The following is a 27,097-nucleotide window of genomic DNA, read 5'->3' on the forward strand; positions in this document are numbered from 1 at the left end:
GTAACCCCAAGGATGTTGATAGTGGGGGTTTCAGCGATGGTAATGCCATTGAATGTCAAAGGGTGATGGTTAGATTCTCCCTTGTTGGAAATGGTCAGTTATATGGCGCAAATGTTACTTGCCACTTGTCAGCCCAAGCCTGGATATTGTCCAGGTCTTGCTGCATTTGGACATGGGCTGCTTCAGTGCCTGAGTCATCGCGAATGGTGCTGAACATTGTGCAATCATCAGAGAACATCCCCACTTCTGACCTTATGATGGAAAGAAGATCATTGATGAAGCAGCTGGAGATGGTTAGGCCTAGGACATGACCCTGAGGAACTCCTGCAGTAATAGCCTGGAACTGAGATGATTGACCTCCAGCAACCACAACCATCTTCCTTTGTGCTAGGTATGACTCCAACCAGCAGAGATTTTTCCCCCGATTCCCATTGACTCCAGTTTTGCTAGGGCTCCTTGATGCCACATTTGTTCAAATGTGGCTTTGATGTCAGGGGCAGTCACTCTCACCGTACCTCTGGAGTTCAGCTCTTTTGTCTATGTTTGAACCAAGGCTGTAATGAGGTCAGGAACTGTGTGGCCCTGGCAGAACCCAAACTAGGTGTCAGTGAGCAGGTTATTGCTAAGCAAATGCCGATTGAAAGGACTGTTGATGACCCCTTTTATTACTTTGCAGATTATCGAGAGTAGACTGATGGGGTGGTAATTGGCCGGATTGGGTTTGTCCTGCTTTTTGTGGACAGGACATACCAGGACAATTTTTCACAAAGCCAAGTAGATGCCAGTGTTGTAGCTGTACTGGAACAGCTTGGCTAGGGGCGTGGCAAGTTCTGGAGCACAAGTCTTCAGTACCATTGCTGGAATATTGTCAGGGCCCATACCCTTTGCAGTCCAGTGCCTTCAGCCATTTCTTGATATCACGTGGAGTGAATCAAATTGGTTGAAGACTGGCATCTGTGCTGCTGGGGACCTCCGGAGGAGGTTGAGATGGATCATCCACTCAGCATTTCTGGCTTAATATTGTAGCAAATTCTTCAGCCTTACCTTTTGCACTGATGTGCTGGGCTCTTCGATCATTGAGGGTGTGGATATTTGCGGAGCCTTCTCCTCCAGTGAGTTGTTTAATTGTCCACCATCATTCACGACTGGATATTGCAGGACTGCAGAGTTTAGATCTGATCCGTTGGTTGGGGGATCGCTTAGCTGTGTCTATCATTTGCTGCTTATGCTGTTTGGCATGCAAATAGTCCTGTGTTATAGCTTCATAAGACCATAAGAAATAGGAGCAGAAATTAGGCCATTCGGCCCATTGAGTCTGCTCCACCATTCAATCATAGCTGATAAGTTTCTCAACCCCATTCTCCCGCTTTCTCCCCGTAACCTTCGATCCCCTTACCAATCAAGAACCTATCTACGTCGGTCTTAAAAACACTAGGTTGACATCTCATTTTTAGGTAAGCCTGGTGCCGCTCTTGGCATGGCCCTCCTGCACTTTTCACTGAACCAGGGTTGATCCCCTGGCTTGATGGTAATAGTAGAGTGGGAGTATGCCGGCCCATGACAATACAGATTGTGTTCGCGTACAGTTCTGCTGCTGCTGATGGCCCACAGCACCTCATGGATGACCAGTCTTGAGTTGCTAGATATGTTCGAAATCTATCCCATTTAGTGCAGTGGTAGTACCACACGATTAAGGGTATTCTCAATGTGAAGGCGGGACTTTGTCTCCACAATGACTGTGCGGTGGTCACTCCTACCAACACTGTCATGGACAGATGCATCTGCAGCAGGCAGGTTGGTGAGGATGAGGTGAAGTATGTGTTTCCCTCTTGGCTCCCTCACCACCTGCTGCAGAGCTAATCTAGCAGCTATGTCCTTTAGGACTCGGCCAACTCAGTCAGTAGTGATTCTACCGAGCCACTCTTTGTGATGGACATTGAAGCCCCCCACCCAGAGTACATTCTGTGCCCTTGCCACCCTCAGTGCTTCCAAGTGGTGTTCAACATGGAGGAGCACTGATTCATCAGCTAAGGGAGGGCGGTATGTGGTAATCAGCAGGTTTCCTCGCCCATGTTTGATCTGATACCATGCAAATGCATAGGGTCTGGAGTCGATGTTGAGGACTCCAAGGGCAACTCCGTCCTGACTGTATATCACTGTGCCATTATCTCTGCTGGTGGGACAGGACATACCCAGGACATTGTAAGATATGATTCAGAGAGGATGACTATTTAATGCTGTTGTTTGACTGGTCTATTAGGCAGCTCTCCCAATTTTGGCAGTAGACCCCAAATGTTAATAAGGACTTTGCAGGGTCAACCAGGCTGAGATTGCCATTGTTGTTTCCGATGCCTGGGTAATAAGTGCCTGCTAAAGTAATATTTCCAAGTTTGCTGACAGCACGAAACTTGGTGGGAATGATAGTGGTGAGGAGGGGTTAAGAGTCTTCAAGGCGATTTAGACAGGTTGAGTGACTGGGCAAATACATGGTAGATGCAGTGTAGCTTGGATAAGTGTGAGGTTATCCCCTTCAGTAGGAAAAACAGAATGGCAGAGTATTATTTAAATGGTGATAGATTGGGAAATGTTGATGTACAAAGGGTGTTCTTGTACACCAATCACAGAGCAAGCATGCAGGCGCAGCAAGCATTTAAGACGGCAAACTGTATGTTGGCCTTCGTTGTGACAGGACTTCAGTACAGGAGCAAGGATGTCTTACTGCAGCTGTACAGGGCCCTGAGTGAAAACACACGGAGTATCGTGCACAGTTTTGGTTTCCTTACTTAAGAAAGAATTATAGGGGAAGCACAGCAAAGGTTCACCAGACTGATTCGTGGGATGGCAGGATGGTTGCATGAGATATTGGGCCACGTATGCCTGTATTCACTGGAGTTTAGAAAAATGAGATGGGATCTCATTGAAACATATACATTTCTGTCAGGGCTGGACAGACTGGATACAGGTATGATGCTTCCTCTGGCTGGGGACTTAGAACAAGCGGGTCAGTCTCAGGATATGGGGTAGGCCATTTAGGACTGAGATGAGGGGAAACTTCTTCACTGTGTAGTGAACCTGTGGAATTCTCCACCACAAAAAGCTGTGGAAGCCAAGTCACTGACTACATTTAAGAAGGAAATAGATCAGATTTCTGGACTCTAAAGCAGTCAGATGGTATGGAGAAGAGAACAGGATTATAGCGTTGAGATAGAGAATCAGCCATGATCATATTGAATGGTGGAGCAGGCTTGAAGGGCTGAATGACTACTACTGCTCCTATTTTCAATGTGTTGTCAGCAAATTTAATAACCATGTAGTCTGACCCTTCATCCAAGTCATTTATATAAATGGTAAAAAGTTGAGGCCCCAGCAATGATCCTATGGCACACCACTCATTACATCCCGCCAACTAGAAAAATACCCATTTATTGCTACCCTGTTTCCTGTTGGCTAGCCAATCTTCTATCCATGCTAATATGTTACCCCCTTACATCCTGAGCTAGTCCAATTAATAAATATCAATATTGAGGACTGAAAACCTGCCATTACATTCAATAGGAAAATGTTTCGAATCATTTAAAAGTGCAGCGCCTGAAGGACTGGGCGATTAGACTACTGGCCATTCCTAATATCTGATATAACCTTTCATCTTATGATGCATGTTGAATTGTTGTGGACCTATCCTCAATTGTTCTGCTAATAATGAGCAAGGTGACTATCATCGATAGCATCTGTAGTCCACATAAATAAAAGCATGAATAATAAGCTTTTTAAACTCAATATCAAACAACTTTGATTTTTGCTGCAGTTCATAAAAAAAAACCATTAGAGCTGAACTACACCAAAGAGAGGCAGAATGACTATGGTGTAATTAATAACCTGTAGACTTAATTGGTCTGCAATAGTCAGGATATTATGTTTTAAGGAAATTTCTGTCTCGAGCTGTTTGTATGTTCATAAATTTGAAAAATTTAAAATTGAAATTCATTGTGTACAGAAACATTAGACTGAAATACTTCTTCCCAAAGCCTTAGAAAATTTAGCTGGAATATTTTATTACTAGACATTGCTCATTTCTGTACAAATTGTTTATAAGAATAGTTTAGGTACTTAAGTGTTTGTGACAAATAAAAATTGCCAGACCTCACCCTTTTCACATAATTAGAAACTCAGTTAAGTTTTTCTATGAATTTTATTTGCGTTGCCACATGACTTTACATACAGTAGTTGAGAGATTTTGAATGTATATTTACCACATATGTACAAACACAAGGTATCGGTCAACGTTTTTTATACAAGCATCATTGTTTTAAACAGTGGGCAACTTGAGTCGTAAATCCTCAAAAACATACATTTATTCAAAAGCAACATAACACAATCATACAGTATCAAGCATATTCAAGATTCCCTTCTCCTGATGTGTGACTTCACTGAATTACATAAAACATGTCATTGTATAATTTTCTTAGTTGTATTTTTTTTCAAAAACATTTTAAAAATATCACTAGTACAATAATTCAATTAATTAACTTTTTGGATGTAATTTGTGGTTCAAAGTAAATTAATGGAAAATTCAAGCTATGAATGTAAATAAATAGAATCCATCCATTTAGCTTTGCCAAATCACCAATGTCCAAGATTGATTTTATTGTTTAGAAACAATGATACATTTCTTCTATTGTTCACATCTATAGTAATTAAATAACTTTTGAATCACTGTTGTTATATTTCCTTGTGTTTTAATAAATTTATCAAATATGACAAGTTTTTGTACAAACTTTTCCCCCCGATAAATACACAAGAATGGCACTGTAAAATGAGACAAAATAAAATTCTGGAGATTGAACAGAAATGTAACTTTCTATGTGCCTTTTTTATTACATTAATTGCTTTAAAATAATTTAACAGTTAAGGTGCCACCTTCTTATCTATTTCACTTGCATAATAATGGTAATAACAAAAGTTGCTAAGTTATAATTTGATTTACAGGAAAGAAAAAAAACCACCAGATTGGTCAAATGATTAAAATAAGGCTTGAAATTTACGCTTGATATCACAACACAAAAAACATTTTAAACAAAAAATGTGATCTAATTAAAAACATTACTCATTTAAACTCAATAAGAACAGGGATCCCACTGTGGCAATATTTTGATGGAACATAAAATCACTTTATTCCTTCAAGAACAAGCATAAAACATTTACTGGATTGCCTTAACCATGTCAGAATTGTACAAGATTTGCACAAAGGTGATGGTTTACAACCATGAATCAAACTGAAATCAAATATTTTCAGCCTCCTTTGAAATTCATTCCAGTTGGGTCCTTCAATGTGGAGAGCTTCCCCGAGCTGAAGAACTTATTGAGAATTTACTGCTAAGGCCTGTAAACAGATTTATTTCAACAGAAGTGTGAAATTTCAAATAAACCATGAAAATGAGTATTACATCAGAATGATTACTCAAATATGTGGAAAATCTGGGCACTGCTCTATCTTTATATACAGCCCCTAGCATTTATGAAGTGGGGTGGGGAACAGGTTAAAAAAAATAAACTTCCTACTCTCAAAGACTTGGGTGACACTGTTGACTAGAAGGGATGTCTGAGAGTGATTCCATTTGAATGGGGTTCCAGCTTCTGTCTAACATAGGCACCAAACCGGAGCCATCCAATGGCAACCAAACACACCAGCTACACATGATGAATACTTTATATAACTCATTAGAAAACACAATGCAATGGGCTCTTTCTGCCTTCTAAAGCAGTGTTTCTTAAAGTCTACGAGCTGATCCAAAATGCAAGTCATTGACGCGCAATGCCATGGCTGAGGACTTAAGAATCCTCATCCCCACTTGTGTGACGTTGCATAACTAGACTGGCTCCCATGCGCACAGCATAAGTCATCATAAACCTGATCAATAACAATGTAGATTTATAAGGAACACATTAATACTATTACACCATACAACTGCAGGATCGGATTTTCAACATTTGTGGGGCTGAACACAGAGGAGGAACTGGCTGAACATGAGACTGAAACTCTCCAGCTTGGAACCAGACATCACCTCATTGGTACCTCATCAAAAACAGTGCCATTCTTCCTATCAATTCTTATCAGTTTTCTTGTAGTGGTATGTAAAAGCGGGTGCAGTATGACAGAACAGAGGTCTGCAGGGTTTTTTGCCCCACCTAGTGGTCCGTGGAGGAAAAAGATTCAGAAGCACTGTTCTAAAATCTTAAATTATACTGGCCAATTAATACTGTCGCAGGTTTTGCTACAAATACTAAATAAAATATTGTATGCAAGCATATCAATAACTTACATTAACATAGCACTTTACGCATTAAAAAAAGCACAAGGAGAATCAAAGTGAGTAGAAGAAACTCTGAAGAGTCATAAGGACTCAAAACATTAACTCTTTTTTTCTCCACAGATGCTGTCAGACCTACTGAGTTTTTCCAGCATTTTTGTTTTTGTTTCATATTGCCAGCATCTGCAGTATTTTGCGCTTATCAAAGTGAGTAGTCCTGCTTAACTGGAGGTGGTGGCACAGAACTCGACCATGTCAAAAGCTGCAGGGAAGTTGAGGAGGAGGATGAGGAAGAACAGTCACACAGGATGGCATTTCTGACTTTGGTGAGGGCCATTTGATCCTGTGGCAGGAATAGAAACCTTATTAGAAAGGTTCAAACAAAGCTACGGAAAAGATGGGTACCGAACACATTGAAGGACTTTGGACAAGAAACGGATGTTAAAGTGGGGCGGTACTTTTCCAGAGCAGAGGAGTTGATCCTTACTTTAACGAGGAGGGAAATGATGACAATGGTTCTGATATGGGCTTGGGTCATTGCCTGAGAAGCGGGAGACACTTAAAATGTCATTTAACTTGGGTGACTAGTAGAAAAAATTAGGTTATCAGTTTAATGGGTATGGGGTCAAGGGAGAAGGGTTTCTTGGAGAGGGAATGTAGTTAGATGGGAGAGAATCTACAGGTGCAGATGTGGGTTCATGTCAATGGCAGGGGATAATTTGAACATAAGAAATAGGAATATGAGTAGGCCATTCAGCCCATCAAGCCTGCTCCCCCATTCAATAAGATCATGGCTGATCTGACTGTGGCTATAATTTCACTTTCCTTCCTTCCCCGCTATAACCCTTGACTCCTTTGTCATTCAGAACTGTCTAACTCTGTGTTGAATATATTCATGACCCAGCCTCCACTTCTCGCTAGGGAAGTCCAAACACTAACGACCCTCAGAGCGGAGAAATTCCTCATCTCTGTCTTAAATGGGAGACCCCTTAATTTGAAACTGTCTCCCCATTTCAAGATTTCCCCCATGAGGGGAAACATCGTCTCAACATGTACCTTGTCAAGCCCGCCCCAGAATCTTATGTTTCAATAAGATCACTTCTCATTCTTCTAAACTCCAAAAGGCCAACCTGCTCAACCCTTCCTCCAATTTCTACCTCTTAATTATTTTTTAAGTCATCCTTTGCTGGTTTCCAAAACTTTCCCACTCTTCTAGCCTACCACTAATCTTTGCACCATTGTATGCATTTTCTTTCAATTTGATACTACCCATAACAGGACTTGTTGTCCAGAGGCTCAAGTTAATGCTTTGGGGACATGGGTTCAAATCCCACAACGGCAGTTGGTGAATTTAAGTAAACAATAATTTCAATTAATTAATCTGGAGTTGAAAGTTAGTCTTAGTAATGATGACCAAGACACTATCATTGACTTTCATAAAAATGCATCTTGTTCACTAATGTTCTTTAGGGAAGGAAATTTGCCATCCTTAGCCAGTCTAGACTACATGCGACTCCAGACCCACAGCAATGTGATTGACTCTTAACTGAAACGGCCAAACAAGCCAATTCTTCTCAAGAGCCATTAGGGATGGGCAATAAATGCTGGCCTTGACAGCGAAGCCCAGATCCCATTAAAGAATAAAAGAAATAATAAAAGACTTGAAGTTTCCAAACCTTGTTGAGAATTTAAGAATACTTTTTGTTTCCTCTTCTCCTTCTGTGATGAAAGTAAAAATATATAAATTAGTAACCAGCTAAATTAAGCTCAAGCACAGCTCCTCCTTCCCTCTCCCCCCATAATCCCTTTATATTCCTCTTGAGAAGCTGACAATTTTGAACGCCCAACTATTTGATATCAGACAGCTGACACTAAGTTATCAATGCAAATTTCTAGTCTGTTACCCAGCACTTATTCTCTCCCTTACCACATTTACTTTGGTGTACTCATTTCCAACATTGGATGCTGAAGATGCGGCAAATTCAGCACTCATTACACCTGCAGCAAAGCAGAACAAACAAAACTTATAAGATATACATTAAGCAAAAAAAAAATTCTGGAAAATAGCATTATAATTAAAGGTAGGTCTTGAATACAAATTTTCCTCACAGATTACTAATCAAAACCAAAAAAGAAAATATTCCACTGAATGCTATTGCATCTTTGGGCTGTATGACAGAACAACAACGTAAGGCAACAAATTTGAATTAGGCCCCTAATAACCAACAGCTAAAATTCAACCACAGTAACTAATCAGTACCTTTGTGACGAGGACATTCTTTTTTGATATGACCTTCCTTTCCACAGATAAAGCAACATTTATCTCTGTCCTCCTGCTTCCTCCTTTGTTCTGGATATTGCCTGGAAGTTCTGTCCCTGAGAATTTCATTTGTTGCTTGGTCTTCCTTAGATTTCCTTAATGGACGACTCTCTGAGTATACCTCACCCTCTTTTACTGGAATATCCTTTAAACCTTGTCCGTGCAGCTTTGGCACTTCCTTGTTTGGGCATTCTTTGTCTTCAAGCTTTCTTTTTGCTTTGGTTTCAAAGGGTCTTTGAAATTTATCATTGAACACCGATTTGGATCTAATATCATCGAGATTTTGTCGTCTGGTTTTGCTGCTAACAAATTTTTAAACAAAGAGTTGTTAGGAAATGATAGCTTGCGACTGTTGAATTGAATGCACTCAGAGCAGAAAGCTAGTAGTGCTGGGTCAGAATATCGGTGGTTTTGCTCAACACAAAGACACAATAGTCCTTTGAGGGCAAATAACCACCAGCAACATTAATGCAATTTTATTTTTTTCCTTTTATATCTCAATAACTTATAGTGGTTGGGTAGGGTGATGGGATGCGACAAAAGTATATGAAGTTTCTGACAGGAGCTAAATACAATGCCATTGGGCTTCCCTTTGCTTGTGTCAAATTCTGGTCACCACAATTTAAGCCAATGCCAAGCCATTGAAGAGGGTATAGAGGTGCTTTACTAGAATCATATCAGGGATGAGAAACTTTAATTTTATGAAGAGACTAGATAAGCTGGTATTGTTCTCCTTAGAGCAGAGACTGTTATGGGGAGAGTTAAGAGCTGTATTCAAAATTGAGGGGTTTTGATAAGATTAAATAAGGAGAAACTTTCTACTCGCAGAGGGTCAGTGATCAGAGGACCTAGACTTAAGACAATTGGCAAAAGGTTGAGAGGGGAGGTGAGAATTCTTATTTGTACAGAAAGTTATAATGTCTAAAAGGGTAAATAAAGCAAATTCAAAAATAACTTTCAAAATGGGGTTATTCAGGGCTTTGGAGAAAGAGCAGGGCAATGGGATTAACTGGGTAATTCTTTCAAAGATCCACACTGGCACAAGGCCGCCTTCTGCATTGAATGATTGTGATTTATAACATTTAGCTTTCAATGAAAATTAAGACCAATGAACATTCAAAAATGGAATGGGTAGGTAGAGATAGGACATTCCCTCTTTAGCATCTTTTCCCCCGTCTTTTTAATCTTCACTGTCTTTTACTATGAGTCTTGATCCTTCATCCAGATTTTTCCAATAAAAAAAGTTAGGGAAAAGTGGTATAACTGTAACTGCAATTAATTGATGGACTCTTGTTAACATTTGTATCTTTTCCTCTAATTATTCTTCTCTTCTTTCCTAAAGGCAGTCACTCATGATAAGTAGGATCCCACATTCTCTGGTAGCTCACTGAAGTGATCACTTTTCATGTCTGATAGCACTTCCATCAACATCATTTGTAAACCAAAAGATGATAATCTTCTGCAGGAGAGATGATGCGAGCAGGAAGGGGAGCAGTTTTAGCTCTATGAGCTAAATTAGAAACAGCTACATAACAGGAACTATGTTTGAAGTTTAGGCACCTGGACTGCAAAAAACAAAGGACAAGAGTTTATGGTGTAAACTCTGTTCTTCAGTGCTAGCAGCAAAGAGCTTTTCATGACAGCGGCAGATGTCAGGAATTGGGAGGGGGTGTGGATTTGGGTTGTGGGAGGTACCCCACAATTCCCATTCATCAAAACTAATGGGCAGAAAATTGTGGGAAGCATTTGCTCAAATTCTTGATGTGCATTCCCAGTAGCCAAATGTCTGTGCTAAGAATGAAGTGGTTAAAAATATATTTTGTTTTGTATATTCCTTTCTGGCTTCAACTTTGACACATTGCACTGGAGTTCTGATAAGATAAACTTCATTAACTTTAAGGGAAAGTTTTATGACCACAACTAAGCCCTTATGACCTGATCCTTCCAGAATACTAAAGGTATTCTCATTAAATATCAACTGGAGGCAATTTTAACTCTTGGCAATAAAGTAAACAGGGCGATCGCCCATTATACAACTTTCCTAATTTTCATATCTATTGATTGCATCCCACCAATCAGGAAGCTGACCTGTATCCATCCATTCAATCTATTGCCAGAAGATAGAATTATCCTCAGTATTTCTTAAATGAGTCTAAATTATCCTGCTGGTACCTCTCTTCCTGGGAAACTACTCCAGTCATGAAACTTCTAAATGTGAGAATTAAATTTGCTGCTCACAACCTTAAACTTTCACCGCCTTGTCTGGTATCTGGAGGAATTGTTTCAGGTATAAATTTCTATCACTTTTTGTTTCTTGCATGCATCAAAAAAAAACTTCCTTTGACACGTTGGTCTTTGGAGCTGAAGCTTTCTAGCTTACTATGACAAAGCTCTTCCCTCTGACACTAAGGATCAGCCTTATTACACCTCTCCTTACTGCATCTAGGGCCTTTGTAGTAACCAAGATTTCGCAGAGTACTTCAGGTTTCAACCTAACTAGGATACTGATAAAAGATCAACAACCTGAAACATTAACTCTGTATCTCTTTCCACAGATGTAGCAGTGTGTACCATCTACAAGATGCACTGCAGGAATTCACCAAGGCTCCTTAGGCAGCACCTTCTGAACCCACGACCACTACCATCTAGAAGGGCAAGGGCAGCAGATAGATAGGAGCACCACCACCTGGAAGTTCCCCTCCATGTCACTCACCATCCTGACTTGGAAATATATTGCCGTTCCTTCACTGTCGCTGGGTCAAAATCCTGGAACTCCCTTCCTAACAGGACTGTGGGTGTACCTGCTTCATATGACTGCAGCGGTTCAAGAAAGTAGCTCACCACAACCTTCTCAAGGGCTACTAGGGATGGGCAATAAATGCTGGCCCAGACAGCAAAGCCCACAATAAAAAAAAAACCTCCAGAGTATTTGCAGCATCTTCTGTTTATTTCAGTTTTCCAGCATCTGCAGTATTTTGCTTTTGTAGCCAGGCTGGCAGTCATATGGTGCAGGTACACCCACAGTGCTGTACAGCTTCAATGAACTTATTACTATACATTTAACATGCTCAACTGATTTAATAATATACCCCAGCATCTCATGATTAACAAATCAACAGACACCATTAGGGCTCTCTCAATTTTTTTTTTAAAAAGCTGCATTCCACTTATTGAGCTCATACTTCTATTTTTACTTTCAACATGCAGTAACTTGTACCTGACCATATTGAACTGCGTTTGCTCCACGTTGGACCAGCAGGTAACATTGATAAACTCTCTTTTTAAGATTAGCTCTCCTCTACAAGTCCCTCTACAACATCCCTTTTACCAGTTTGCTAATTTAACCACTTTGCATTGAGACATTGTTGCATACAAGAAACAGGAGAATGGACCACTGGGACACCCCGTTTAGTACCTCTTCCACTTGTGCGCCACACACCATCCCTCCATGGAGAGCTATCTACCATTTAGCTGGTTAATAAACCATCTCCTATCCTTGATACCCACAGACAGTAATTTATATACTCATACAGCACTTCATCAAAACATTTTTTTTACATTGTTGATGTGAAAGCACCTTTGCACATGCACCCATTTGCGCACGTGCATCACCTTACGTCTGCCCACGCATGCACAGCTGTCCCTGTTGATGAAGTATATGATTTAGTATGTGTATCTCGAGCTGTACTCAGAAGCTAGATTTGATCAGTTTTTAGGGATTAATCAAAAGAACAGAGATAGATTTCAAGAGGTCAGACAATTGGTGGAATGGACTCTCTCTCTCACACACACACTAGCTCTCTATCTCTCTCACACACACTAGCTCGCTCTCTCTCACACACACACACACACTAGCTCTCTCTCTCTCACACACACACACTAGCTCTCTCTCTCTCACACACACACACTAGCTCTCTCTCTCTCACACACACACACTAGCTCTCTCTCTCTCTCACACACTAGCTCTCTCTCTCTCTCACACACTAGCTCTCTCTCTCTCTCACACACTAGCTCTCTCTCTCTCTTACACACTAGCTCTCTCTCTCTCACACACACTAGCTCTCTCTCTCTCACACACACTAGCTCTCTCTCTCTCACACACACTAGCTCTCTCTCTCTCACACACACTAGCTCTCTCTCTCTCTCACACACTAGCTCTCTCTCTCTCACACACACTAGCTCTCTCTCTCTCTCACACACACTAGCTCTCTCTCTCTCTCACACACTAGCTCTCTCTCTCTCTCACACACTAGCTCTCTCTCTCTCTCACACACTAGCTCTCTCTCTCTCACACACTAGCTCTCTCTCTCTCTCACACACACTAGCTCTCTCTCTCTCTCACACACACTAGCTCTCTCTCTCTCTCACACACACTAGCTCTCTCTCTCTCTCACACACACTAGCTCTCTCTCTCTCACACACACTAGCTCTCTCTCTCTCACACACACTAGCTCTCTCTCTCTCTCACACACACTAGCTCTCTCTCTCTCACACACACTAGCTCTCTCTCTCTCACACACACACAGCTCTCTCTCTCTCACACACACACAGCTCTCTCTCTCTCACACACACACTAGCTCTCTCTCTCTCACACACACTAGCTCTCTCTCTCTCACACACACTAGCTCTCTCTCTCACACACACACTAGCTCTCTCTCTCTCACACACACTAGCTCTCTCTCTCTCACACACACTAGCTCTCTCTCTCTCACACACACTAGCTCTCTCTCTCTCACACACACTAGCTCTCTCTCTCTCACACACACTAGCTCTCTCTCTCTCACACACACTAGCTCTCTCTCTCTCACACACACTAGCTCTCTCTCTCTCACACACACTAGCTCTCTCTCTCTCACACACACTAGCTCTCTCTCTCTCACACACACTAGCTCTCTCTCTCTCACACACACTAGCTCTCTCTCTCTCACACACACTAGCTCTCTCTCTCTCACACACACTAGCTCTCTCTCTCTCACACACACTAGCTCTCTCTCTCTCACACACACTAGCTCTCTCTCTCTCACACACACTAGCTCTCTCTCTCTCACACACACTAGCTCTCTCTCTCTCACACACACTAGCTCTCTCTCTCTCACACACACTAGCTCTCTCTCTCTCACACACACTAGCTCTCTCTCTCTCACACACACTAGCTCTCTCTCTCTCACACACACTAGCTCTCTCTCTCTCACACACACTAGCTCTCTCTCTCTCACACACACTAGCTCTCTCTCTCTCACACACACTAGCTCTCTCTCTCTCACACACACTAGCTCTCTCTCTCTCACACACACTAGCTCTCTCTCTCTCACACACACTAGCTCTCTCTCTCTCACACACACTAGCTCTCTCTCTCTCACACACACTAGCTCTCTCTCTCTCACACACACTAGCTCTCTCTCTCTCACACACACTAGCTCTCTCTCTCTCACACACACTAGCTCTCTCTCTCTCACACACACTAGCTCTCTCTCTCTCACACACACTAGCTCTCTCTCTCTCACACACACTAGCTCTCTCTCTCTCACACACACTAGCTCTCTCTCTCTCACACACACTAGCTCTCTCTCTCTCACACACACACTAGCTCTCTCTCTCTCACACACACTAGCTCTCTCTCTCTCACACACACTAGCTCTCTCTCTCTCACACACACTAGCTCTCTCTCTCTCACACACACTAGCTCTCTCTCTCTCACACACACTAGCTCTCTCTCTCTCACACTCACTAGCTCTCTCTCTCTCACACGCACTAGCTCTCTCTCTCTCACACACACTAGCTCTCTCTCTCTCACACACACTAGCTCTCTCTCTCTCTCACACACACTAGCTCTCTCTCTCACACACACTAGCTCTCTCTCTCTCACACGCACTAGCTCTCTCTCTCTCACACACACTAGCTCTCTCTCTCACACGCACTAGCTCTCTCTCTCTCACACACACTAGCTCTCTCTCTCTCACACACACTAGCTCTCTCTCTCTCACACACACTAGCTCTCTCTCTCTCACACACACTAGCTCTCTCTCTCTCACACACACTAGCTCTCTCTCTCTCACACACACTAGCTCTCTCTCTCTCACACACACTAGCTCTCTCTCTCTCACACACACTAGCTCTCTCTCTCTCACACACACTAGCTCTCTCTCTCTCACACACACTAGCTCTCTCTCTCTCACACACACTAGCTCTCTCTCTCTCACACACACTAGCTCTCTCTCTCTCACACACACTAGCTCTCTCTCTCTCACACACACTAGCTCTCTCTCTCTCACACACACTAGCTCTCTCTCTCTCACACACACTAGGTCTCTCTCTCTCTCACACACTAGCTCTCTCTCTCTCTCACACACTAGCTCTCTCTCTCTCTCACACACTAGCTCTCTCTCTCTCACACACTAGCTCTCTCTCTCACACACACACTAGCTCTCTCTCTCACACACACACTAGCTCTCTCTCTCACACACACACTAGCTCTCTCTCTCACACACACACTAGCTCTCTCTCTCACACACACACTAGCTCTCTCTCTCACACACACACTAGCTCTCTCTCTCACACACACACTAGCTCTCTCTCTCACACACACACTAGCTCTCTCTCTCACACACACACTAGCTCTCTCTCTCACACACACACTAGCTCTCTCTCTCACACATACTAGCTCTCTCTCTCACACATACTAGCTCTCTCTCTCACACATACTAGCTCTCTCTCTCACACATACTAGCTCTCTCTCTCACACATACTAGCTCTCTCTCTCACACATACTAGCTCTCTCTCTCACACATACTAGCTCTCTCTCTCACACATACTAGCTCTCTCTCTCACACATACTAGCTCTCTCTCTCACACATACTAGCTCTCTCTCTCACACACTCACTTTTGCACAAACTCACTCGCTCTCTCACACACACTCACTCGCGTGCTTTCTCTCTCTCTCTCACACAATATTCCAAGTATTTCATGGGCTGAAATGCCCATTTGCAAAATGAAAATCCATTAAGGTATGTACATGTTTTTGTTCCACTTCTGAATATTTTGGGCAAAGTGAAATTACACAGGTGACATCACTGACAAGATATGGAGAATTTCCACATGTTAAATTGTACACATAGACACAGAAACAGAGAGTGATGTGGCTGAGATCACAGCTGCCTGGATCTCCAATACTGGTGCACACTTGGTATAAGATGTCTGTGTGGCCACTCCTGGTTTTGCTGTATCCTTCCCTTCCAGCACTGTCAGTCTGCTTTTCTGCACACTGACATGGGCTTCTTAAAGAAAGACTTCAGCATTAGAGCAGCTGGCCAGTGATCTGCGCTGCTGCCTGACTTTTTACAACCAGTGGTACTGAAACATGATCAATATGGAGAATAGGGACAAGATCAATGGCGAGGAAGAGGTAGTGATGGAGGTGGCGGAGCTGAATGGAGCAGCCCCTCACCAGTGAGCTTATTAGCAACAAATGCAGGGAAGGAATGGCCTGTGATTGGAGGAGTAGCTCCTTGTTGAAATCTTCAACTTCACTTGCCTGTTTCATCAGCATTTTGAACAGTGGCTCTGGGGCCACATAGAATGGCTTCAGGGGCCACGGGTTGGACAAGCATGCTCTATTCCTTTTTCCCTCACATGCTTACTTAGTTTCCCCTTAAATGCATCTATACTATTCGTCTCAGCTCCTCCTTGTGGTTGACAATTCCATATTCACAATATTCTATGGGTAAAGAAGTTTCTTCTGAATCCCCTACTTGATTTTTTAAATGACTGCCTTATATTGATGGCATCCATGTTTTTCTCTTCCCCACAAGTGTGAACACATATCACTGTATCAAAACCTTTCATCAATTTAAAGATCTCTATTAGGTCACCCCTCATCCTTCTCTTTTTAAGAGAAAAGAGATTCTGGCTGTTCATCCTTGCCCGAGAGATGTAATCTCAGTTCTAGTTTCATCCTGTAAATTTTATTGCACCCTCTCTGTGCCTCAATAATCTTTATATAAATGAGACCTGAGCTGTATACAGTACTCAAGTGTAGTCCATGCATGGTTCAATACATGTTTAGCATAACTTCTCTACTTTTTAATTCAATCCTGCTGGAAATAAACTTTTGTTATGGCCTCACGGGTTTGTGGTGCAACTTAATAGTATTTTGTGTATAGTAATACTCCTAGCTTACTTTGTTTCACCAACCCACTTAGATTCTTATTTTCCAAAATCGTTCACTAACAATTCAGTCCAGAATTCAAATAATAAATTCCTGGTGGGGCTCTAGTTAGAATACTGTATCCACTTTTGTATCCTCCTTTAAAAGGGTGTCACGGTCATGGAGTATACAAGGAAGAGATTCACTAGCACACAAGAAATGAAAGGTTTTAGCTACGGGCGGGACTGGCGATATTTGTGCTCTTATTATCAGAATAGGTAGATTAATGGAGATCTGAGTGAGATATTCAAAATTATGGAGCGTATAGCAATGTAGTGGTTATGTTTCCATACTAGTAATTTGGATGCCTGGTCTAATAATCCAGAGTATACAAATTCAACTGCCACCACAGCAGTTTGAAAATTTCAATTCAGTTTTTAAAAAAAAAACAAATCTCTAAATGAAAAGTGAGTATCAGTAAAACTGACCTTGGAGCAACTGGATTCTTGAAAAGCACAACTGCTTCGCTAACTTACATTAGGAAAGGAACCAAATCATCCGTACAATCTGGCCTACATGTGACTCCAATCCTTCAGTTGGCTCTTAATTGCCCTCAGAAGAGACCGAGCAAACTACCCACTTGTAGTAAACTGCTATCTGTTCAACAAACTGACCCAGAACAAGCAACGGGCCATAAATGCTATCCATGCTATTGACACCCACACCCCGAGAATGCATTACAAAAATAAGCGAAATAGGGAAAACAACTTACCAAAGCTGAAGTAAAGAGTTTAAAATCATTGCCGAAAAATGAAGAAAACAGCCTTTTTTGAAACACAAGACGGTTGTTCAGAGATAGAATGCCCTACTAAAATTATTGGTGGTGGAAGAATTAAAATGGAAAATTAATATTTAAGAAAAGGATATGATATGGTGAAAAACCATGGAATATGACTAAGTCCCAGCAGAAGCATGCTAGGACAAATGACCCCCTCTTTTTACTGTGAAATTCTTTCATTTATATGACGAACCATAAGTTATAAAATTGAGCTAATGATAGAAGAATTAGGGTTCTGAAAAAAAGTACTTTTATAACCTATGTGCACTTAAGCTGTTTCCACTGTCGAGGAAGCAAGATGTTTCCCTCTTACCTTCTCCGTATGGGGCAGTCTTTCATAAAATGACCAATTTTCCCACAAATTCTACAGCATCTGTCATTTGGAGCTAACTTCCCCTCAGTCAGAATTTCTGGATCAAAGAAATACTCCTTCAATTAAAAAAACAATAAGTTATACACAATAACAATCATTGCATCTGCACAACTGACAGTAATTTTGGTAACATTTTCTTGTTCAAACCAAGATGAAATTCCTTATAATTTTACATAATGAACCGAAAATTTCAAAGTTATCCTTCTGTCTGCCATTACTTATGCATCAGATAGGTTCTTTAGTGCCAAAAATATTTCCCATCAAAAATTTTCTTTAAAGCTTAAGCCTGTGTAAGACTTGAATACTACACCCACATCTGGGAAGACACTTAACTATTCTCTTGCAATCCTGAAGAGGATACAATATAAAAAATATTTAATAAAGGTGACTGATCAAAGACATGAGTGCAGGAGAGTTGAGCTTCTTCCTCGACCCTACTAATTCCCTGCTTTGGATTAATTAAACAAAATGTATCATTCAATCAACTTTTTTTTAAATCACAGAGTCAGTGGCCTGACTGTATCAGAGCTGAGCAGGTATTGGTGATGGCCTTCTGAGTGTGGCGTTTGTAGAAACCTCTCAAGATTTGGTTCTGTAATGAAGACTTTCTCTCTTAAAAGGAACCCTTGCAGCTTTTGAAGCCTTAACCCATTTGGGAGATTGCTTTACCTGGCATTTTTATAATTTTAGTAAATTGAAAGAATCTTGAAGATTGCTAAGTGGCTGATCCCACTACTTAAAGGCAAAAGAATGAGAGGTGACGTGAGTAAACAATGTTTTTATGTGACTGAGAAGGATGTGTAATGCACTGCCTGAGGGGGTGGTGAAGTCAGATTCAATTGTAGCTTTCTAAAGGGATAAGCACTTGGAGATAAAAGATTGTAAGGGTTACAGGGTGTGGAGTGGGACTAGCTGAATTGCTCTTGCAAAGATTTGGCGCGGACTCGATAGGCTGAATGAATTCTTTAGTGCTGTAACCATTCTTTGGTTCTAAGGTATCGACAGTCATACTTGGAAATTAGAGATCAGTGAGTTTAACAGCATTTTACACGAAGTCTTTAAGAATGATTTGGGAGATCCAGTAAGTAATTAATGGAAAAGCATAACTTGTTAAAAGATAGTAGGGTGGACTCAGGAAAGGTCATGCTCAGCTAACCTGTGGAGTTTCTTCTGAAATTTATTGCATTTCCTCTGTCCACATGTCAATTAAAGTCATATACTTAATTTTCCAAAGGTTTTGGATAAAGTTCCACATCAGCAATTAATAGATAAGGTTAAAAACCATGGGATTAGAGCATAGTACTAGTTTCAGAACAGTATTAAAAACAGGGAACAGAGAGAAGGCACAAACGGGGCCTTTCCAGCTATAAAGAAGTTATGAGTAGGGTACACTTTAAGGGTTGGTTTTACGATTATTATTATCAATGGCCCAAATTTTGCTGTGGTAACAATGGCAAAATGCTCAGCATTCGCCATCATTGCGCCACTGAAACTGACAATAAATTTGGGGGTTCAAACATGCACAGAAGAATGCTGAAATCCCGAAGTTGTTGTTGGTGAAGGTACTAGAAGAGGCAGTTTAAATCTGTCACCAAGTAAAGGCAGACTTGGCGGCAGCAGGAAAGTGTAGGTAGAGGCAAAATTAAGGCAGATATGAATTTGTTCTTCACACAAAAAACAAGCAACACTAGGAATGGACTTTTGCATAGAGTGGTGTACAGTTGGGAGGTTGTTGCCCCGGGAGTCATCAACATTGACTGTGGACCCTATAAAGTCTCTTGGCATCAGGTCAAACATGGACAAGAAAACTCCTGTTAATTACCATGTACTGCACCCCGCAGCTGATGAAGCTGTACTGTCGAAGGGTCATGAGGACTCGAAACGTCAACTCTTTTCTTCTCCGCCGATGCTGCCAGACCTGCTGAGTTTTTCCAGGTAATTCTGTTTTTGTTTTGTACTCCTCCATGTTGAACACCACTTGGAGGAAGCACTGACGGTGACCAGGGCACAGAATGTACTCTGGGTGAGGAACTTCAATGTCCATCACCAATAGTGACTAGGTAACACCATTACTGACCGAGTTGGTCGAGTCCTAAAGGACGTAACTACTAAGCTGGATTTGTGGCAGGTGGTGAGGGAACCAACAAGAGGGAAAAACATACTTGATCTCATCCTCACCAACCTGCCTGATGCAGATGCATCTGTCCATGGCAGTATTGGTAGGATTGACCACTGTACAGTCCTTGTCTTCACATTGGGGATACCCTCCATCGTGTTGTGTAGCACTACCAGGAGCTAAATGGGATAGATTTCAATCAGATCTAGCAACTCAAGACTGGGCAAACATGAGGTGCTGTGGGCCATCAGCAGCAGCAGCAGAATTGTAGTCAACCACAATCTGTAACCTCATGGCCTGGCATATTGCCCACTCTACCTTGACCATCAAGCCAGGGAATCAACCCTGGTTCAATGAAGAGTGCAGGACGGCAAGCCAGGAGCAGCACCAGATATACCAAAAAAATGAGGTGTCAACACGGTGAAGTTACAACACAGGACTACTTATGTGCCAACCAGCATAAGCAGCAAGCAATAGACAGAGCTAAGTGATTCCAGAACCAATGGATCAGATCAAAGCTCTGTAGTCCTGCCACATCCAGTTGTGAATGGTGGTGGACAATTAAACAACTCACTGGAGGAGGAGACTTCACAAATATCCCCATCCTCATTGATGAGCCCAGCACGTCAGTGAAAAGATAAGGCTGAAGCACTTGCAACAATCTTCAGCCAGAAATGCCGACTGGATGGTCCATTTCGGCCTCCTCCAAAGGTCCCCAGCATCACGGATGTCAGTTTCAGCCAATTCAATTCATTCCACATGATATCAAGAAATGGCTGAAGGCACTGGATAGTGCAAAGACTATGGGCCCTGACGATATTCTGGCAATAGTACTGAAGACTTGTGCTCCAGAACTTGCTGCGCTCCTAGCCAAGCTGCTCCAGTACAGCTACAACACTGGCATCTACCCAGCAATGTGGAAAATTGCCCAGGTATGTCCTGTCCACAATAAGCAGGACAAATCCAACCTGACCAATTACTGCCCCATCAGTCTACTCTCCATCATCAGTAAAGTGATGGAAGGGGTCATCAACGGTGCTATCAGGCAACACTTGCTTAGCAATAATATGCTCACTGACACTCAATTTGGGTTCCACCAGGGCCACTCAGCTCCTGACCTCATTACAGCCTTGGTTCAAACATGGACAAAAGAGCTGAACTCCCAAGGTGAGGTGAGAATGACTGCCCTTAACATCAAAACAGCATTTGACCGAGTGTGGCATCAAGGAGCTCTAGCAAAACTGCAGTCAATGGGAATCAAGGGGAAAACCCTGTGCTGATTGGAGTCACGCCTAGCACAAAGGAAGATGGTTGTGGTTGTTGGAGGTTAGTCATCTCAGCTCCAGGACATTACTGCAGGAGTTCCTCAGGGTAGTGTCCTAGGATCAAAAATCTTCAGCTGCTTCATCAATGACCTTCCCTCCATCATAACGACAGAAGTGGGGATGTTTGCTGATGATTGCATCATTTGCGACTTCTCAGATACTGAAGCAGTCCATGTCCAAATGCAGTAAGACCTAGACAATATCCAGGCTTGAGCTGACAAATGACAAGTAACATTCGCACTACACAAGTGCCAGGTAATGACCATCTCCAATAAGGGAGAATCTAACCATTGCCCCTTGACATTCAATGGCATTACCATCGCTGAATCTTCACTATCAACATCCTGGGGGGAGTTACCATTGTCTGGAAACTGAACTGGACTCGCCATATAAATACTGTGGCTACAAGAGCAGGTCGGAGGCTAGGAATCCTGCAGTGAGTAACTCACCCCCAAGCCTATCCACCATCTACAAGGCACAAGTCAGGAGTGTGATGGAATACTCTCCACTTGCCTGGATGAGTGCAGCTTCAACACTCAAGAAGCTTGACACCATCCAGGACAAAGCAAGCCGCCTGATTGGCACCCCATCCACAAACATTCACTCCCTCCACCATCGACACACAGTAGCAGCAGTGCGTACCATATACAGGATACACTACAGAAACTCACCAAGGCTCCTTAGATAGCACCTTCCAAACCCACGACCCACACCACCACCTGGAAGTTCCCCTCCAAGCCATTCACCATCCTGACTTGGAAATACATCGCCGTTCCTTCACTGTCACTAGGTCAAAATCCTGGAACTCCCTTCCTAACAGCACTGTGGATGTACCTACACCACATGGTCTGCAGCACTTCAAAGCGGCAGCTCATCACCACCTTTTCAAGGGCAATTAGGGATGGGCAATAAATGCTGGCTTAGTCAGTGAAGTCCACATCCCTTGAATGAATAAAAAAATAATGGAGGTGAAAGCCCTGGAATAGTTTAAACATCAGTTAAATGACCTGACGTGGAGTGGAGAGGCAAAGCCAATTTTTTTTCTGATTATATGATTACAGTAGGTCAAATGACTCTCGCCTGGCAATTATGATGGAGACATTTGATTCAGTATGTTTTGATAGCATTCCATTGAGCCAGAGGTCAATGGAATCAAAGAAAAAGCTTTCCACTGCAGTCATAGCTGACATACAGGAAGATGGGTATGGTTATCAGAAGTCAATCATCACAGCCCTAGGGCATTACTGGGAAGCTCTTCACAACAGCATCGCTGACCCAACAAAACTCAGGTGCTTCATTAATAGCTTTCCCTCCTATCATGCGTTCAGGAGTGGGACCGTTTGCTGATGATTTCAAAGTGTTTCATTCCATTCACAACTCTTATGATAATAAAACAGTCTGTACCAGCCTACAGCAGAACCTGGCTAACATTTTTGGATTTCTAGCCTCTGCAGTTTTTTGCTTTTTTCTTACTGGTTAACATTAAGATTGGATGGGTATTGGCCATCTTGAACAAGAGATAGCTCAGTTATCTCCCATTGATCTTCAATGGCACCACCATTGTACAGTTTCTCATCACTGACATTTTGAAGGTCACCCAGGGTTGTGATGTGTGGATTCTGATAATCACAACCAGTTCGTTTGTGTTAGCTATAAGTCTAGTCATTGGAGGGTTGTTTATTTGCCATGCGAGCCCCATCATCACATAGCTATTTATGCTGCTACCTAAGGAGATGGTCCATCTTTTATTCGTTACAATTCTATTAGGGTTAGTTAACATTTAGAAAGAAATCTGAACACCTTGTTTAATCAACAGCACTCCATCACAAGATGTCACTTTTTTAAAAAAGCAAAAACAAACTAAGGTTCATTCACTTTTCCTGGGACCAACCAGGATATTGCCGGTCTCCGGAATTCACCAATTTCTCTTCAGTGTTCCAGCTATTTTTTTTTTATTCATTCATGGGATGGGGGGGGTTGGTGGCTAAGCCAGCAATTATTACTCAACCCTGATTGCCCTTGTTTAGAGGGCATTTTTAAGAGTCAACCACATTGCTATGGGTTTGGAGTCACATGTAGGCCAGACCACGTAAGGACAGCAGATTTTCTTCCCTAAAGGACATTAGTGGACGAGATGGGTTTTTACAACAATCAGCAATGGTTTTGTGGTCATCATCAGACTTCTAACTCCAGATTTTTGTTGGATTCAAATTTCACCACGGTGGAATTCGAACCTGGGTCCCCAGAGGATTACCTTGGGTCTCTGCAAAACTAGTCCAGTGACAATACCACCGCTTTGACAAGGTACAAGATTTCATGGGGGTCCTAGCATTAGCTTTTAGCTAAATGGCCCTCCATTTTCTTCACTGACCTCAAGACTCTGGATTCCACAGTTGCAGCACGCAACTCCCTGCAACTCCTGCAGAGTGGCTTAAAACATCAGAAAACACCCTTGAGTTCCAATAACCCACTGCTATTGTTTCAAACCACAACCAAGCTGATTATTTCCAGAATTTCAACTGCAACAAGGTTATCTGCCTTTTATTGAGAGGATTATTGTAGATTTTTTTCCTTTCAGCTAAACAAATCTTCTGGTCGTTTTCCCATTTCCAACTTTGTCTTATACTGAGCACCAGCTCCCATTCACAGGCTACGTCATGGATGATAGATGTAGCATTTACTCTACTTCAGCTGTAGGTCTGGCTTTATCTCTTGACTTCCAAGGAGTTACAAGCTACATAAGGCCCAAAGCTGACATAGTCTCTTAGCTGCTCTTCCAAATATTATTCAGTCTTGCCTGCTGGCTATATACTAACTGAATCCGCAAAAACAAACTCAAAAAACAAAGAATCTTTCTAAGTTCCACCCATCTCAATGGCAATGTGATGCACATGGCCTGTTCCCAGGTAGAAATGCAAATTAACTACCTTTTAATTCTAAAGCTTTCCTTAATTCTGGGAAAGCACGTTAATAACTTATCCTTTACCGGAAAAACTGCAGATGCGGTATCTCCACGTTCTCTAGCTATGTAAGCCCGCCTGCTGTTTATGATCTCACCTTTCTAGCTGTTAACTTCTTAAGTCAGCATGGCCCTAATTTTTGAAGTGTAATAACTCATATCTTCTTTGAATTGCATTTAAAGTAGGGCTGCTTTTATCAGTTTCTCAACCAGATACCCCTATTTTCTACAGTTAAAATATCAATTCCTAAGCATAAAAGTTATGTTTTGGAACATATGAACTGTGAAATTATGCCTATGTAACATATCTTGTTGGGAAATCAAGTGTGGGAAATTAAATATGGCCTTAAATGTAACACTTATCGTCTGACGACAAATTTCAACCTCCTGAGAACATTTGTGTATTCAAGTATTGTGAAAGAATCTTAATGCTGCTGCATCACATTCTTTTCTCTCTCATATGTCTCCTTGAAATGCTTGAACCACAAATATTAAATTCTCACACAGGTCCAAACCAAGGGCGGAATTGTCCCAGATTCGCACCAAGTGTGGTAGCAGTAAAACATTGTTTTTTCCACCAGTCACAATGGCGGCTTTTCACATGGTATTGCCTCCAATCCAGCCACGTTCATGATGCATTCCTGGGAAAAATGCCATTTCGATAGCGGATGGGCTTCAATTCACCTGTCACGCCTTCACCTCGCTGTTTCATCACACCAGGCACCACATTTAAAGTACAGCCTCACTCAGTGCTTCCAGCCCAGGACTGCTGCAAAGGAGATTTGGCACTGAAAGGCAAGAACACTGCAGCCCTCAAGTGCCTTTTGGGTGCCGTGGAGGCCCACTGTGATGTCCTCTATCCCCGTTCTGGCCGCAGGAGGGGCAGCAACATTACCACTCTGGCTTGGTAGGCAGTGATCAGTGCCAATGCTGCACAGAAGAGGTTGGTCATCCAATGTAGATAATGGATGAATGATCTCATCAAGGCAGCCAGGGTATGGCAACCATCTCATCACTCTAAATTCACACAGTCAAGCCCATTGCACATTCACTGGCATCGCACTCACTACCAGCTCAAGGGACATCACCCCCATTCTCTCTCACATAGCCTCACATGTCCATCTGGCCTCATCTCCTCTATAGATTGCCTCCTCAACTCTTACAATCTTGAGGCCACTTGCATAGATCAATATGAGCCCTCACAAATACCCTGGGATACCCTTCTTCCCCAGTTCAGCCCTCGTCCTACACCCTTGTTCCTTATTTGAGGCTGCTTTTCCTCCTAGCCTTGCAGCCATTGAAAAGCCACCCGCATATTTTTTTTAAATTCATTCATGGGATCTGGGTGTTGCTGGCTAGGCCTGCATTCATTGCCCATCCCTAACTGCCCTTGTTCAGAGGACATTTAAGAGTCAACCACATTGCTGTGGGTCTGGAGTCACACGTAAGCCAGCATGTAAGGACAGACCAGGTAAGGACAGCAGACTTCCTTCCCTATAGGACATTAGTGAACCAGATGGGTTTTTACAACAATTAACAAGGGTTTCGTGGTCATCATTAGACTTTTAATTCCAGCTTTTTACTGAATTCAAATTCCACCATCTGCCATGGCGGGATTCTAACCCGAGTCCCCAGAGCATTACCCTGGTTTCTGGATTACTAGTTCAGCGACAATACCACTGCGCCATTGCCTCCCCTAATGGCTGATGTGGTAGGTAGAGACCTGCCGTGAGCCCCCCTAAAAGTGATGTGGTGCTGTCTGTGAAGTCTGATGCTGATGATTTCAAGTGCTTCCTGAAGTAAGACAGGCAAACTAACCTTGAAGTCCCGAGCGAAGTGCAGCCCAAGTGCACACCTTATATATGCTGTTGTGAAATGGACGATCCAGGTGGTGGGATTCCTGCGGGCTGGCCTAATAATGATAGGCAGATGTATTACAATGAATCTCCCGATATCCGATGGTGGGAAACGTGACTGCTGAGTGGACAATCGCAAACTGGTTTCATGCCACCGCAAAACCGATAGCGCCTTATTGTCCACTCACGCCACCGAACACACCTGATGCCAGTGGGCATGGAAAATCCCAGCCCAAGTCTCTGTTATAATTGCTAAGCATTCTTCTCTGTTGTTACTAATGATTCTGATTCTCCAATTTTGTTTTAAATTTGCATTTAAATATGAACCACTCAATCTTGATTTCAATTTTTTGATTACCTTACTTTTTAAGCTCTATCTCTCTCTCAACTATTTTTGATAACTATCATATACCATTTGCTCCTTTTGCTTTTATTGTTGTGTCCTCATTTTACTTTTCCCCACCTCCTACCATTTTAGTTTAACCACCTCCCATGGTATCACCAGTAAGGAAATTGGTCATAGCTCTGCTCTGATGAAGTCCACCTATCCTGTACAGGCCATGCATGCTCAACCAATGGTTTCAATGTCCCAGGAATCTGAACTTCTACTATGCTGGGCCCAGGTTCTGCTGTAGTAATGACAGTGGAACTGTCAGTGTTTGGCATCATTACTCCTCTGAAACTAACAGAAACCTCTGGAGTCCACAAATGCACAATTAAATGCAGAAATTCAGAAACTGCTCTCAGTAATTCTATGCTTTTCCATAGGGCGTTGTGTTGAAGTCCCAGTGGACTGCAATGAATTAGAAATCACTGCATTGATGAAAACTTCCATTTTCATGCTATTGGTCTTGTAAAG

The 27,097-nt window shown here is 42.3% G+C and overlaps 1 protein-coding gene across 8 annotated transcripts in view; it reads right to left on the reverse strand.

The window, feature by feature from the left end:
* Window positions 1-4,170: 4,170 nt before the first annotated feature.
* LOC121276881 (terminal uridylyltransferase 7-like) overlaps window positions 4,171-27,097 on the reverse strand; it is a 96,924-nt gene continuing 73,997 nt past the window's right edge. For 2 of the 8 annotated variants that reach the window (XM_041185490.1, XM_041185485.1), the window contains 5 exons: window positions 17,923-18,038; window positions 8,569-8,930; window positions 8,236-8,306; window positions 7,985-8,027; window positions 4,171-5,380 (listed from right to left, as the gene is read on the reverse strand). In XM_041185490.1, the coding sequence (XP_041041424.1) occupies window positions 5,325-5,380; window positions 7,985-8,027; window positions 8,236-8,306; window positions 8,569-8,930; window positions 17,923-18,038 (648 nt within the window). In that variant the 3' untranslated portion in view covers window positions 4,171-5,324. The other 6 variants (XM_041185486.1, XM_041185487.1, XM_041185489.1 and 3 more) reach the window with 6 other exon arrangements.

Source organism: Carcharodon carcharias, chromosome 4 (assembly GCF_017639515.1).
Source record: "Carcharodon carcharias isolate sCarCar2 chromosome 4, sCarCar2.pri, whole genome shotgun sequence".
Classification (NCBI taxonomy): domain Eukaryota; kingdom Metazoa; phylum Chordata; class Chondrichthyes; order Lamniformes; family Lamnidae; genus Carcharodon; species Carcharodon carcharias.